Source organism: Podarcis tiliguerta (genome assembly GCF_965153285.1).
Source record: "Podarcis tiliguerta genome assembly, chromosome: 8".
Taxonomy (NCBI): Eukaryota; Metazoa; Chordata; class Lepidosauria; order Squamata; family Lacertidae; genus Podarcis; species Podarcis tiliguerta.
In genome coordinates, this window is record NC_139541.1 from 1199830 (window position 1) to 1215559 (window position 15730).

The 15730-nt window shown below is 46.3% G+C and overlaps 1 protein-coding gene across 4 annotated transcripts in view; it reads left to right on the forward strand.

Moving 5' to 3' along the window:
* The window catches only part of AP3M2 (adaptor related protein complex 3 subunit mu 2), a 28925-nt gene that overhangs the window by 1880 nt on the left and 11315 nt on the right, over positions 1–15730 (forward strand). For 3 of the 4 annotated variants that reach the window (XM_083456623.1, XM_083456621.1, XM_083456622.1), the window contains 5 exons: positions 1445–1794; positions 8186–8357; positions 10351–10488; positions 10789–10874; positions 12249–12382. In XM_083456623.1, coding sequence (XP_083312749.1) covers positions 1522–1794; positions 8186–8357; positions 10351–10488; positions 10789–10874; positions 12249–12382 — 803 coding nt within the window. In that variant the 5' untranslated portion in view covers positions 1445–1521. Of the gene's footprint in view, positions 1–40; positions 61–1444; positions 1795–8185; positions 8358–10350; positions 10489–10788; positions 10875–12248; positions 12383–15730 lie in introns of those variants that run through there. The other variant, XM_083456624.1, reaches the window with a different exon arrangement.

Consider the following 15730-nt stretch of genomic DNA (forward strand, 5'->3'; position numbering starts at 1 on the left):
GGGAAAGCCTGGGAGAAATTCACAACAGAGCTTTGGGGTCACACAGTATATTATTATCTGGTACCACATTAATTTGTAATACTAGCATTTTATTATAAGCAGCTAAGAAAGGAAACATTCTTGTAAATTTAAATAAAGTCTGCAATCCCAGCTGTCAAACAACTGCACAAATAAAAGAAGTTTTATTCTGCTCTTGAAGCGCATTGAGGTTTGGGTTCTGGCAAAGCCTAAGCGAGAATCTGATCCATAAATGTGCAGCATTGTCAGAAATGCCCCTGTGCATTCCCTTGATATTTGACATTGGTGCATGGATGTCATTGTAGAGAAAGTGCTTGTTGGTCGGCTCAAGCCTTCACAAGGTATGTGACCCTGTGGAGAAAGCCTAACTGGAACTGATCAGTACATGCAGAAAACATAACACCATTTCTGCAAATACTGTCGCTGTTACTTTCCATCCATGCAATTGCATCGTAATCACATCACGTTTCCTGCCATGGCCCCACACCTGAAATTCTCTCTTGGTTGTGACTGCAAGTGTGAACCATCTCTCAGTTTGCTGTAGGCTCCAAAGCTTAACACAGGATGATCTAATTGGATGAAGGCTAGGAATGAAAGGAAGGTATCTTACTTGTAATGGGGCACCTGGAAGTGAAGGGACAAGACTGGCTCAAGCTTAATAGATGATTGATAAAGTGAGCACTCTGAAATTTGAGGAGGTGGGGGCTGAAGTAGAGGGACACGTGTAGAGGGTGTGTGAATGGAGACTGGCCAAGGGTTGCGGGGGATGGTGGTGTGTGTTTTTTGTTTTGAAGATCTATTCTGCAAGATGTCATTGACACAGTAATGGGGCATTAGTGGTGGATGTATACTGCACCAGCCACATATCATTCCCCCTCCTTGGTTATTCTGGGATGCCTCCTCAGCATTATTGCCGCCTGGAGGGGCCCCTCATTGCAGCATAAAGAGATACAGGGTTTCAGCAGGAAGTTAAACATGGAAACAAAGCTTCAGGTCTGTCCTTAAACTTCTGAAGGCACAAACAGTATTAAAACTGAGATTGCATATAACCACCCCAACACCCTCATGAGCTGCTGTTTGCTTCTTTGTCGATCACTCGTAGCCGAGTGAGATTGTCTTCCATAAACACTGTTTTAACAGTGAACCATCTTGAGCAGCTGCTGTGGCTGCTGGGCAATAAGGACTGGGTGGGGTGAAATTACTTTGGTCCTGAGATTTATTTGTTCTGATTACTCCTTTTATATCCCATCTTTTTATCCTCACAGCAACCCTGTGACGTAGGTTAGGCAGAGAGACAGGGAGCTTCATGCTTGAGCTGGGATCTGAATCCTGGTCTCCCAGGTGCTAGTACAACACTTGTCAGCTGGCCTTCCTCAATAACACTCAATGAAGTAATATATATTTTGTCACTGTTGATTTTTTAAAGATCTGAAGTAGCACAGTCCAACTTCCTCTGGACTTGGCAAGGCATCTCCAGCGTTGTGCTTCCCTGTTGGACCAGCCATGATTCACAGCCTCTTCCTGATCAACTCTTCTGGGGACATCTTCCTTGAGAAACACTGGAAAAGTGTGGTTAGCCGCTCGGTTTGTGACTACTTCTTTGAGGCACAGGAAAGAGCCTCAGAGGCAGAAAATGTGCCCCCCGTGATCCCCACCCCTCACCACTATCTCTTGAGTGTCTATCGGCACAAGATCTTCTTTGTGGCAGTGATCCAGACAGAGGTACCCCCGCTTTTTGTCATTGAATTTCTTCATCGGGTTGTGGATACTTTTCAGGTACGTAAAATGGCAACGAGGACTAGAATCTGGTGTAGGATTCTGTGTTTTGTCACAGGGCACCTCATGATCAGGAACATACAAAGCTGCCTTATACAGAGTCAGACCACTGCTCCATCTAGTTTTCCATGGTCTACACTGCCGGGGCGGGGGAGGGGGCTCAAAACCCTCCAGATGGTGGACTGTTTGTTTGTTTGATAGGTTGTTGTTGGACTGTTGTTAAGCTTTCAGACCGCTTTTCAGGAGATGTTTGCAGCTCATGCAGTCTCTTGCCATTGGGCATGGTGACTGGGGAGGATGGAAGTTTGAGTCCATCAACATCTGGAGGGCAACAGGTTGCCTGCCACCAGTCCCACTGACTGGCAGCAGCTCTAAAGGGCTTCTGGAAGGAGTCTTTTGCCACCCCACCTGGAGATGCGTTCAGAGCAGGTGCTCCACCACTGAAGAACCACCCTTCTTTCGGGCTCTTGGCCATGCAGACTCCTAGACCCCCATTTAAAAGGCTACCTCAGAGATGCTCCAGTTCTCTTTCCTACTTTTTTACCCTTCCTTACAGAAAAATGGCTTTCGCCTCCTTTCTTACTTTGGGCATGCTCAGACTGCACACCCACCACAATTTTCTAACTACCTGTCAGCACATGAGAACCAGTGATGGAATCTGAGTTGTAATCTGATGAGCTGAGCATCAGGGATGCTTCTCTGCACTCCTTCATTATTTATGTGCCTCATTTTCTCCTCCTCCAGTTACCACTGTAGCTTCCTGGTGACTGTAAGAAAAGGGCCGGGAAAGACGGAGAAGGAGAGTCCACCCTCCCAAATTTGGGAAACTCCAGACAAACTTGGGTCACAATCCAGGGTGATGTTCTGAAATGAACAGGGCCAGATGCTTCCTAACTTCTAATAATTTTATACTTCAATTCTTCCAAAGAACTTGTGGTGACAAGCATGGGTCTCTCTCCCCCGCCCTGTCCCTGCCCCCCACCACACAAAATATTCCCACTTTATCCTCACAAGACCCTGTAGGAGTAAGGTCAGTAAATAGTCACTGGCCCCAAGGTGCCTTGTGAGCCTCATGGCCGGGTGATATTGAAACACTAGTCTCCTTGGCCCTATTCCAGCATTCTCACCACAATTACAGAGTGCTCTGGTTCACTTCCAGGTGGACCAGCATTGTTCCCCAATTATTTTACTTCACTGTGTGTTTTTTTAATACTGAAATGCTATTCTTCATTTATACATTTTATAAATCTCAAAGTGGTTCACAGTATACATAAAATCAATAAATAACACCAGTTAAAACATCGACAAGCCATATACAGTACTTTTCAACAGCAGCAGCAACCAAGAGAGCAAAGTTCTGTCTGAATTCCAGTTGCTGGAACCACAGTGAGTGAGACTGCTCTTGTGCTTGAGTGCTGCTTTTGGGTTTCCCACAGACCTCTGGTTGGCCACAGGTTTGTGGACTAGATGGGCCATTGGCCTGATCCAGCAGGTTCTTAAAATGTTCTTAAAGGAGTTCTATACCAATAGTCAAGGAATCCCAGAAAGGTCTTCAGTTGTCTGCAAAAGGCCTCCATTATCTATGCTCACCTGGTCTCTATAGGGAGCTCGTTCCACAAAATGGGCTCCCCAATGGAAAAGGCCCTCCTTTGAACCCATGCCAAATGGACTTTGGTATGGGTAGCAGTGCCCCCCCCATAGATTGTAGTCACCTGCATGGACTGTAGATGGAAAAGGCTGACCTAACCTGGTCCCAAGCAGTACCATTCGTTCCTTGTGATCCCATGTATCCCATGTGTGAGACGTGAGTGCTGCCAAAGCCGGCATAGATAAAACTCCAGGCTCGCTGCTAGTTGCTGTCTTTGATTTTTCTCAATAAAATCCTTTAGGTCCTTGATCTCTCCCTCCAACATGGAATAGGTCTTTCCCACCGGCAACGTGGCCCCCAGGACCAGGTTGATCTGACAATCATATGGTCGATGCGGCGGCAACGCGTCAGCCTCTTTCTCGCTGAACACCTCCTGTAGATCCCTGTAACATGACGGGATCTCGGTCGTCCCCGCTCTGCATGCTGCTGCCCTCCTGCTCTCCGTTTGTTGAGGTTGCTCTAGACCCAGGCAGTTCTCCATGCAGTGTGTCGGACCAAACGTCAGGGACCGTTGATGCCAGGAAACCACCGGATCGCGCAAAGCCAACCAGCTCATGCCCAATATGATAAGAGGACCCGCCAGCGTGGCCACGTGAAAGGCGATGACCTCGGAGTGGGTAGACACCCGCATCCGCATTGGAGGGGTTCAGTGAGTCACTTCATCTCTCAGCAGTTCTCTCCCATCAATTGTGGTCACTTGCAGCGGAAAATCCAAAGGCCTCAGGTTCAGTTGGTGCTGCGCTGCAAACTCCTTACTAAAAAATGACGCCGAAGCTCCAGAATCAACTAAGGCCAACTCCTCCACCGCCTGGCCATTTGGGAGTTCTAGGACCACCTTCAACACTATGCTTGCTTTGGGGTGCCCAAGCCGAGGACTTTCGGTGCTGCTCCCGCCTGGCTGTTGCCCCGGTCCACCACCAGCCAGGCTTCTCCATTTCCCAAAGGCTGGGATTCCTCTGCCTCTGCCTGTTGGGTGGCCCCCACCATTTCCTGCCAGTTACGACGCTCTGGACACACTCTGGCAAAGTGCCCGGTTTTCTGACACACAAAACATCTCTTGGCCGCTTGCCAGTCTTTTTTCTCCTTCCCGCCCGACCATTGTGCTTTCAAACTCTCCCGCGCGCGGGCTGTGCCTATCTCCATGGGCTCCTGCTCTTGTTGACGTTCTGAGGCAGCTGCAGGCATTTCAAGAATGCGGTCACCATGGAAACTCCGCTCTCTGCCTTGCTTCCTTTCCCGCCATCTGGCTTCCTGTCTCAAACCCACCGCAAGAGCAGCCTTCGTTAATTCGTCCGTGTTTTTAGGGCGGGGGCCCCTCGCAAGCTCGTCCTTAATTTCTGGGTTCAGTCCATTTTTAAACAAAGCTTGTACAGGGTCTGCTTCTAAACCCCACCCCAGTTTCTGCATGAGCATAACGAATTCTGACCAGTAACTGCGCACCGTGGATTTGCCTTGTTTCAAAGCCAAAAGTTCCTCCTGCGTCTTGTCAATTAAACTTTGATCTGCATAGATAAAGTCCATCGCTTGCCAAAACTTGGGCAGATTTCTGAGGGCTTCATTATTAGAGGCTATTAACGGCCGGATCCAACTTCTAGCCCCTCCCGACAGGTGCCTAATTATGTGAGCAACTTTCTGGGCATCGTCCCCAAACTGAGCCGATTGAAGCTCTAAAAAATATTTCATCTCAGTTTTGAAATCCAAGTAACTTTCCGGGTCGCCATGGAACCTTTCCACCCACACAGGCTTGCCCCCATCTGCCGATAGCCCACCTGTGGCTCCTTTCTGAGCAGCTCTGGCTTCCTCCAGACGGGCCTGCAAGTCTGAAGATCTCTGTTCCAGCGCGACATTTCTCTCTCTCTTTTTTTAAAAAAATAATATTTATTAGATTTTCCACAAATACAAAAACAGAATTACAAAGACAAAAAACAAAAACAAAAAACAACATACCACAAAATAAAAAAAGGGAAGGGAAAAAAGCAAAAACCCAAAGGTACATAAAAACCCCCTCCTTCCACCCAACCAACACAAAAGAGTAACAAAAAAGCAAAAACATTCAAAAAGAAAAAAATTCCATTTTTCAAATTCCATCTTCCAATAACTTATTTCCTCGGCCTCCTCCCACCTCCCTTTTTGTATTCCAGTTATTAATCAGATCAGCAAATTCCTTCCATCTTTCACTGCTTAATACTTATTGCTTATTCACTTATGTACCTTAATCCATATAAACTTTAATCTCCCATCAGCATCTAAAAAAAACCAAAGAAAAAATTGTCCCAACCCCAGTCTGCTAAATGGAGATAGAAAAAAAAAGAAAAGAAAAGAAAGAACCTTAAATCTTATAGCCTTAAATCCTAATATCTCAAATCTTTATCTTATTTTCACTAAAGCCAGATAGAATCATTCCACCATCATCCAGAAGTTCTTGATCATACAATATTATGCTAAATACTATTTTTAAAAAAATTCCCAAATTTTCCCACCATCTCTTCCCCCTGGTTTCGGATTCTGCCAGTCCTTTTTACAAATTTTATCAGTCTTTCCTGTCAACGATTAATTCCCTCAACCCGGTTCCCTTATATCCGAGGCCCTTAAATCATCTCCCTGGACTGCCTGCAAGTTTCTTTCCAAGCCTAAAATTGAGTCCCAAAGAACTTCTTTCCCGACATCTCCTTTAATCCTCATCAGCACGCTTGCCCAAACTCCATATTTCAGCTTATAGGCCAAGAAATATTCCACACACTCTTTGGGGTTGCGGAAATTCATTTTTCCAAACTTTCCCGCAGTGCCACCCTCCAACATATAACCCATCCATCCTGCATCACTCAATCCACGTGGGGCACTGCCTCTCCAAGTCTGTCCTTCAACCTCCATAACCTCAAACTTAAATTTATATCCATCAATTTGAGGCTCTGTTACTGGGGCTTCCACATGAAATTTCTCTTGCAGAAACAGAACCGGTTCTGATTGTTCCATCCTCTTCTCCAATGCTCTTCCTTGCGAAGTTGATTCCACTTCTCGAACCGCACCTGTTGAATTACTCCCTTTCTGTGCCAAAATAGATACATTTTTTTTCAGATCAGAGATGCCCTGTTCAAGAATGCCCACTTTCTTTATAACTTGTTCCAGCAGAGCTGTTATTCTATCAGCCATGTTCCCAGGCTTGTTTTTCCCAGTGTTATCTGCTGCTCTTCAAGGTCTCAGTCTCTTGTCTGCAGTCTCCATGGAATTTTCCATCCAGGAATGTAACAGTCACAATTTCTAAACACCTTTCTGCAACAGTCTGCAACAGTTTCCTTTAGTTATTTTTCCATTCGCATTTCAGTTACAGTTACAGTTCAGCTCCTTTTTCCTTTCAAAAACCAGAAATCAGTGCCTAAAAATATATATCTCTGATCCTTCTTCCATAAAAATATAGTCCGTTCCTCCGTTATTGTTATTTTTAGATTATAAAAACTTTTTTGACATCCCGGTCCCAGGCTTGAGACGGTAGTAAATTAGGTCAACTTTTACTGTCCTGCAGGTCTCAATAGTCCATCAAAAGAATCTCCCCCTCTTCCCCTGCTTCCGAGGGGGGGTTCAGGAAACTTAAATGATGAAAATTTATACTTTGCAGAGCACTTTTCAAAAGCCCCAGCTTATAGCGGATTTGCTTTGATCTTTCTACAAAATGAAAGGTGGGCTTCCTGTTTAAACCTTCACGTTCAAGTGCCAAATTCAGATAATTTTGTAATCCAATTCCGTTTACTTACGAAGTTTATTTAAGTCCGAATGTCCACAGGAAAGGTTGGCGCTTTCTGGTAACAGCTGTGCGACTTCACTCCCCGAAAACAGCGGTCGATTCGATGTGCCGCGCCACTCACCCCACGTCGCTCCGGAGCCCCGAAACTGGGTCTCCCCGCAAGTAGGGGAGGCACAAAAGGCACGTGCCGAATCCCAAGCCCACGGTCTTCCTCCGACCGTGGTTTTTTGTGGGTCTCCACCTCGCCGTGGCGGTCAGACCCTTCTTTCCAGAGAGCGGTCTCCTCCGAGACGGAGGAAATCTGCCATTATCCAGACGCGCCAACCCGGAAGCCCCCCCCCCCCCCAGCGCGACATTTCTCTTCCTCAGCTCCAAGATCTCCTTCTCCATTTAGAGGCTTTTTCCTTATTCCACCAGCTTTTCAGCAGCAAGAGTTACGAGGCATGCTGTGAGAGGTGAGTGCTGCCAAAGCCGGCATAGATAAAACTCCAGGCTCGCTGCCAGTTGCTGTCTTTTAGATTTATTTACAAAGGTCAAAAGTAAGTTTCCAGAGCTTCAAAGCATGTCTGACCCTGTCGGCTAAGATTGGCTAAGTATGGTTTTTTTTTTACTTTTTCTTCCCCAGCAGGCTAGTCGGCGGAAACCCCGCCTCTGATTTCCTCTGTTCAAAGAATAACTAGTTCCGGGCTCAGCCTCCCCCCTCCCTGCCTCTTCTTCGCTGTCGGACGACAGGCTACTAATTATCTCTTTAGGCTCTCTATAAGTGCTGGTCTCTCCCCTTAGCTCTTTTGCTGTTTGCATCTCCCTGACACCATGGGCCAGGACTCTCCATATCTCACTGTGCTGCTCCCAGTGATACCTCAAAACTCCTGCTTGAAGTGGCTTCCTCACCTTGCTACACAGGAAAACCACCTCTGGCTTTTCTTTTCATAGGGAGCTCTCCCTCTTTGGCCTGTTTCAGCAGACACCCTGAGGAGGCTTGTTAACCTTGTTTCCACACACAGGATTATTTTGGAGTCTGCTCCGAGATTGTCATCAAGGACAATGTCGTGGTGGTCTATGAGGTGCTGGAGGAGATGCTGGACAATGGATTCCCATTGGCTACTGAGTCCAACATTCTGAAGGAGCTGATCAAGCCCCCGACCATCCTACGGACAGTTGTCAACACCATTACAGGTCTGTGATTTTGTGTATGTGTGTGTGTGGTCTCCAAATAACCTATTTATTGAGCGTTCACTCTGATTTGTTTGCAGGGAGATTGGATGGCGTTAACTGATGAGCACGCATTCTCATTTGTTGGTGGGGTGGTTAAATGATGATGCAGTGCAGCGAGAGTTATCTCACACTTTTCACTGGATTTTCCCATCCCCGGTAGTGGGCGAGGGCTGAGCCTTAACAGGTGAACTAGCGGAGAACTGGTGTCAGAGCTTTAAAGTAAAAAGGTTTCACAGCTGCGTTTTGCAACTGGAAGTTTGTCCCCACTGAGACAAGTAGGATTTGCTTGCAAGTAAATTTTATGCAGGGTTGCATCAATGAGGGATGCATTTGATGAGAGATGCGTCAGACTCTGGTGGTGTTCATAACTTCCTGAAGAATCTTCACTGCATGTGCTAGATGGATCCCATGACTTACTGTTTTCACTGGGGAAGCGCAGGTGGCATTGTGGACCTCCTCTTGACAAAGAGCACAGCCAGGTTTATCCTCCTGAACAGCTGGAATGAATGGAAGAGGCAGCTCTTTCAGCTCAGTTCAGATGATGTCAAGAAGACTGTCACGAACAAGTTTGACAACTGAATGGTTCTGAGACACTATTCTGCATGTAGACAACCTGACAACTGGCCCATATTCAGTTCAACAGCTCTTCTCCATATTTGGCTTTGACCGCTTTCTACTTCTAATTTTTGTCAATAAGTTTTCTCACACTGCAATACAGGCCAGTGAGCTGATTGTCTGCACTGAAGGCAGGAAACCTATGGCTCTCTAGATAACATTGGGCTCCAACTCTTATCAGCCTCAGCTCACATGGCCTGTGGTCAGGAATGAGGAGATTTGCAGCCTTAACAACATCTAGAGGGCTTCCCATTCCTGGTTTGCATGCAGATTATATGCCCCCACAGCTCCTACCTTCAGATAGTCTCATTTGGTCATCAGTGGCTGTGTTTGGATGATCAAATCTTGGCTTAATACGCCAAGTTATGAGCCAGCGTTGTTCCTCCACATGCAGCTGCTTCGCTGCTCCCTTCATAGGATGGGGAAATGAGCCAGGAAGCCACAGTTTAAAAATAGCTTCTCATTATGTACCAACCAGGAAGCTATGATTAATGGCTTCTCAGCAAGCCAGAATATGGAGAGACAGCCTAAAGTTGGTTGGCTTGGAAGCAGTTAACCATAGTTTGTTGGTTTGAACGTAAGTAGAAGCTATGGTTAACTGTTGCACGTACCCATTGTCTCCAACTGTGACTTTGGGGACCTAAACAAAGCTTTCCTGAAAAAGCAACTTCTCCCATTCATCCTAGATCTCTGTGAGGATGAAGGTAGCCAAGAGGTTATGCCTCAGTTTGAGAATAATGTTCTCAGGGCTAATGGTCTTGCCAATGTGGAGAAGATTTTTATTTTTATTTAATTTTATTTATAATTTGTTCTGAACCACAAATTAACAGTCAGAATCCCAGCAGGGATCTTGCCCTCCCATGTTCCCACACTGTAAGATTTATACACAGTTTCAGTGTGCATAAGACAATGTTCATGCATACGACTTCTCCTACTGTACCAGAAGTTGTCCCTGGAGGGCGAATGCCTGACAGACCTGCAAGAACATATGCAAAGAAGATTTTTCAAGAAGACACAAATACCCCCAAGTTTGGTGCATTCCTTGCATAAAAATGTGAGCAAATTTATGTGTGAGTAGCTCTCATTAACCTCAGTGAGACTTAGCTGCTCCCTTTGGGCTGTGGGATATTTTGCTGCAGCTTCTGTCCTATGAATCTGGTATGCAGAAGAAAAATATTTTGGCTCTTCCTGGTGGGAACTCCTTGCACTAAATGCAATCTGAAAATACTGCTGTTTCTGAGAGAGAGAGCAGTGTTTTGTTGTGGTACAAGAGTATGAGAAATTAGGAAATGGGTTTGGCTGTCCACTTGTCTACTGCCATCTCTTTTAACCTTTTCAGGAAGCACCAATGTGGGAGAGCAGCTCCCCACTGGACAGCTGTCTGTGGTTCCTTGGCGAAGAACCGGTGTGAAGTACACCAACAACGAGGCCTATTTTGATGTGATTGAGGAGATAGATGCCATCATTGACAAATCAGGTACATAGATCTGTATTCACATGGCATCGCCTCTAGGCAGCAGTGTCCTTGCCTCAATGAACAGAAGCAGCAGCATTTGGGGCCAAAGGAAGACACATTTCAATGCGTTCCCCTCCTCTTGTTATTTCATTTCCCTCAGCGGTGATGGTGTTTGCATGCTACTTTTCAGATGTAACTTACAAAGTGATCTACCATTTTGAAAAGTCTCGACTACTGTTAACCATAATCAGTGTCCAAAGTGATTTCCCCGGGTTTCCTGGCCTCCTTTGTGACCCACTTGGGTTTTATTTCCCATGGCAGGTTCCACGATTACAGCTGAAATCCAAGGGGTGATTGATGCTTGCGTGAAATTAACTGGGATGCCAGACCTTACCCTCTCCTTTATGGTAAAGTTTGAGAGGAAGGACCTCTTGCTTGCTTTTTTCATGCTCTAAATAGACCTACTGGAATTAAGGATCATCACAAGCTTATGGTACCCTCCGTATGTCCTTTCTGTTGTGCCTTCATGATTATTTGCACCCATGATGTTGTTGATGGGGCAGTTAAAGGCAACCCCACTTGCTGTACTGCTTGTGCCTGCAAAACTTTTGGGGCAGACATCCTGCTTCGTTTCCAATCCATGCATGTCATGTAACTTTCTGCTGAAATCTTGTATTTTTTTTATACTGTAAATATTCTGTTTGCTTTTTGTCCTTTTATTGCGCTATAGTGCAATAATGGCCCACCAGGCAGCAGTGATGTGGTCACGTTGGGCAAACATTGCAGAACAAATGAAGTGGAATGGTGTGGGTGGGTGGTCCATTAATCTCAATGGTTCCAGTTTAATTGGATACAACTCTGTGCTGCTCTTCCGTATAAAAATGTCAGGGTGGCATATGTAATATAGTAGAACAGTCGGTGTATAAAAACATTCACATGCCAGATTGTAAAAAAGCAGGAGGAGACAAGCAGAAAAATTGCTGCCTACAGCGATGCTTAGGCAATTTTTAAAATTATTTGCCTAGCAACAGTACAGCATCAAAGTCAGCACCAGGCAAGCACCCCTAGGGAAGGCATTCCATATCTGGCTATATGGAGCCTCACAACAGAGAAAGACCTTTTTCCTGCTCTCTCTGTGCCTCGCTTCAGATGTCAGGGAAGCCTGGAAGATGGCCATCAAGCCCAAGGGGGCTTGTGTGGTCCTTCATCACTTGATGACTGTTGAGGTCCGGGCATTCAAGTGGGGCTTGTCCTGCAGACCCGCCAAGGTTCCCTGGGGGAAGATGCCAGAGGAACTGGCTGGTGTGGGTGGAAGGCACTGCAGAGTGTTGTGGTGGGAAGGAGGGTTTAAACTAGGGGTGGGGGACACTTTTTCAGCTGAAGGGCCATATTTCCTTCTGGGCAACCCCTTGGGGGCCACATGACAGTGTTGCATGGAGACAGAGGCAAAAGCAAGCAGAGCAACAAACCTTTGTCTAGTAGGCTAGTTTCTACACATGCTCATCTCTCCTCCATCCAGACAAGCAAGAGTCACTACCAAAGTTCAAGGACACCTATCCAAGCGAAAGCACCCAAGGAGGGTCCAGTGCCTGGCCGGGGAGGGTGTGTGACCTGGGGAGAGTCCCAACGGCCCAGCCCTCAATTAGACCTCTGAAATGGGTATTGGGAATACATCAGGAACTGTGGGGAAGAGACAGGCGGCAGAAAAGACAACCCACTGATTTCAGGAGAGAGAACAGTCTGGTTAGAAATCTCTGCTGTCTTTATCTTGCTTGCATTAGAATCCCAGGTTGCTGGACGACGTCAGCTTCCACCCTTGTGTGCGTTTCAAGCGTTGGGAATCAGAACGAATCCTCTCCTTCATTCCTCCAGATGGGAACTTCCGTCTGCTGTCATATCATGTCAGCGCTCAGAAGTAAGGAGCGGGGTTGGGAGCAATCTTTGGCTCCCAAGGTCCAGGAGCTTTCCCTCAACACTTGGTTTGAAAAGGAATCCCTCGTGGTGACATTCTGCTTCTCCCCCCCCCCCCCAGGGCAACTGCCACCCTCTTATTGGCTCCATTCCCTTTTTGATTTTATTTTTATTTCTCTTCTCTTCATTGCCCACCCTTCATCATCAAGTCCCAAGGCGGGTTACAACAACTTAAAATTCTGAATTAAAAACAGAACATACTACATTCACAAGAATACGGTATGTCCTGAAAACACACATCTCAGGCCTCTAAGGGTAAAGAGGTATGTCTCCAGCATTTGCCGAAAGCTACGTAGCAAAGAAGCCAGTCTGTGAGGAAGGAGGCAAGGTTTTAAATATATATATATACTTGAGGTCTGAGTCATTTAGGGTTTTAAGCATGAACATGAGCGCCTTGAATTGGGCCCAGAAACAGATCAGCAACTGTGGGGCATGAAGTCAACCTTGGCTTGGAAGGTGCCACATGGAACCTGCAACGAAATGTTACAGCATGGTGTATTACTGTTCAGGGTACTCTGCTTTGTTCCTCATCCCCAGCAGTCAGTCCGTATTCAGTGGTCACTGCAGACACTCAGTCCTGGGGGTTTCTGTTTTTGCTCCATAAGCAGTGACATCCCTGAATGCTGGAAATAGAGGGAGTGATGAAACGGGATATTGCAGACCCTTTGCTAAAACTGAGCACAGAAAGAGCAGAATTAAGACAAAGGAGCAGCTCCTTTGTCCTGGATCAGCGGGAAGACTAGGTGCTAGGGGTGTTCACAGATGGACCCCACCTCCCTCCCAGTGACCTTCAGAAGTGCCATTTGCCATTGTCAGACTGGCTCTTGAAAAAGCAAGATGACAAAGCTAATCTGCTCTATAGTAGAGCTGAAACAAAACCTTACACAAACTAAAAATTTTGCCATTGCCATTCAGTGTTGAGAGTTGCTTTTTGGATGTAACAGTACTCATGGATTTTAAGGTGATGATGCTTAGGGACTGACTGACTGACCAAAATCTATAAATCTGACAGTAGTTGTCATTGGGAATGCTGACAATGTAAATTCATAGTTTTGCAAGCCAAGTTTAAAAAGGAAAAAAGCACTTGGGGCCACCATCCCTCCCCCAAATTTGTTTCAGATCTACAATGCATCTTTGGCTCTACAAAAATCCTTGTTCTCCACAAGGCATTCCCAAATGATGCACCTGGAACACATTGTGCAGAGGAAGCTTACAGGCAACTCCGCTTGTACAGGGGTTGTGTTCCAGGTCATTGCGTGCTTGTGAGAAATTGTGTGTAATGAGAGCACCCATTGAAAAAGCCTGCAAACACCTCATTCAGCCCCTGCCCCTTTTTGTGACTTTTTGGGTAACATCAAAGTTTAGCACAGTGCACAGATTTGCGGTCGAGCACATAACAGTCACTGCCTTTACTGTATATATTTTTGGCAAAAGATATTCTTTCAGGTGTTCCTCTGCAGTCATAAGAACTAGAAACCTTTAAAATATAATAGATATCATTGTGCAAGGAAGACACCAGAGCCTACTTCAGAAGGACTCTCCCCTCCCTGCCCTGCTCCCCACAGACACCAGCCAGCCCCAGCTATCCTCTGGGAAGGACCATCGCATGTGACTGCTGAACATTAGCCTGCTACACAGGACCGGGCAGGTTAGGGCGGCTTTCTCCAACCCGGTGCCCTGCTCCAGATGCTTTTAATTGCAGTTCCCATCATCATTGGCCAGCACAGTGGGGTGGCGGGGGGGGGGTGCGGTTTGGACCACAGTGCCGAAACGTGACTACCCTACTAGCTAGGCTTGATGAGAGTTGTTTTCCAAAACAAACGGAGCAGGACACCATAGAATCATAGAATCATAGAGTTGGAAGAGACCACAAGGGCCATCGAGTCCAACCCCCTGCCAAGCAGGAAACACCATCAGAGCACTCCTGACATATGGTTGTCAAGCCTCTGCTTAAAGACCTCCAAAGAAGGAGACTCCACCACACTCCTTGGCAGCAAATTCCACTGTCGAACAGCTCTTACTGTCAGGAAGTTCTTCCTAATGTTTAGGTGGAATCTTCTTTCTTGTAGTTTGGATCCATTGCTCCGTGTCCGCTTCTCTGGAGCAGCAGAAAACAACCTTTCTCCCTCCTCTATGTGACATCCTTTTATATATTTGAACATGGCTATCATATCACCCCTTAACCTCCTCTTCTCCAGGCTAAACATGCCCAGCTCCCTTAGCCGTTCCTCATAAGGCATCGTTTCCAGGCCTTTGACCATTTTGGTTGCCCTCCTCTGGACACGTTCCAGTTTGTCAGTGTCCTTCTTGAACTGTGGTGCCAGAACTGGACACAGGACTCCAGGTGAGGTCTGACCAGAGCAGAATACAGTGGCACTATTACTTCCCTTGATCTAGATGCTATACTCCTATTGATGCAGCCCAGAATTGCATTGGCTTTTTTAGCTGCCGCGTCACACTGTTGGCTCATGTCAAGTTTGTGGTCAACCAAGACTCCTAGATCCTTTTCACGTGTACTGCTCTCAAGCCAGGTGTCACCCATCTTGTATTTGTACCTCTCATTTTTTTTGCCCAAGTGCAATACTTTACATTTCTCCCTGTTAAAATGCATCTTGTTTGTTTTGGCCCAGTTCTCTAATCTGTCAAGGTCATTTTGAAGTGTGATCCTGTCCTCTGGGGTGTTAGCCACCCCTCCCAGTTTGGTGTCATCTGCAAATTTGATCAGGATGCCCTTGAGTCCATCATCCAAGTCGTTGATAAAGATGTTGAATAAGACTGGGCCCAAGACAGAACCCTGTGGCACCCCACTAGTCACTCTTCTCCAGGATGAAGAGGAACCATTGATGAGCACCCTTTGGGTCCGGTCAGTCAGCCAGTTACAAATCCACTGAGTGGTAGCATAGTCAAGACCGCATTTTACCAGCTTCTTAACAAGAATATCATCGGGCACCTTGTCAAATGCCTTGCTGAAATCAAGGTAGACTACATCCACTGCATTCCCTTCATCTACCAGGCTTGTAATTCTGTCAAAAAACAAGATCAGGTTAGTCTGACATGACTTATTTTTCAGAAATCCATGCTGACTATTGGAGATCACAGCATTCCTTTCTAGGTGCTCACAGACTGTTCGCTTAATGATCTGCTCCAGAATCTTCCCTGGTATTGATGTCAGACTGACTGGGCGGTAATTATTTGGGTCCTCTCTTTCCCCCTTTTTGAAAATAGGGACAACATTTGCCCTCCTCCAGTCTGCCGGGACTTCGCCTGTTCTCCAGGAATTCTCAAAGATGAC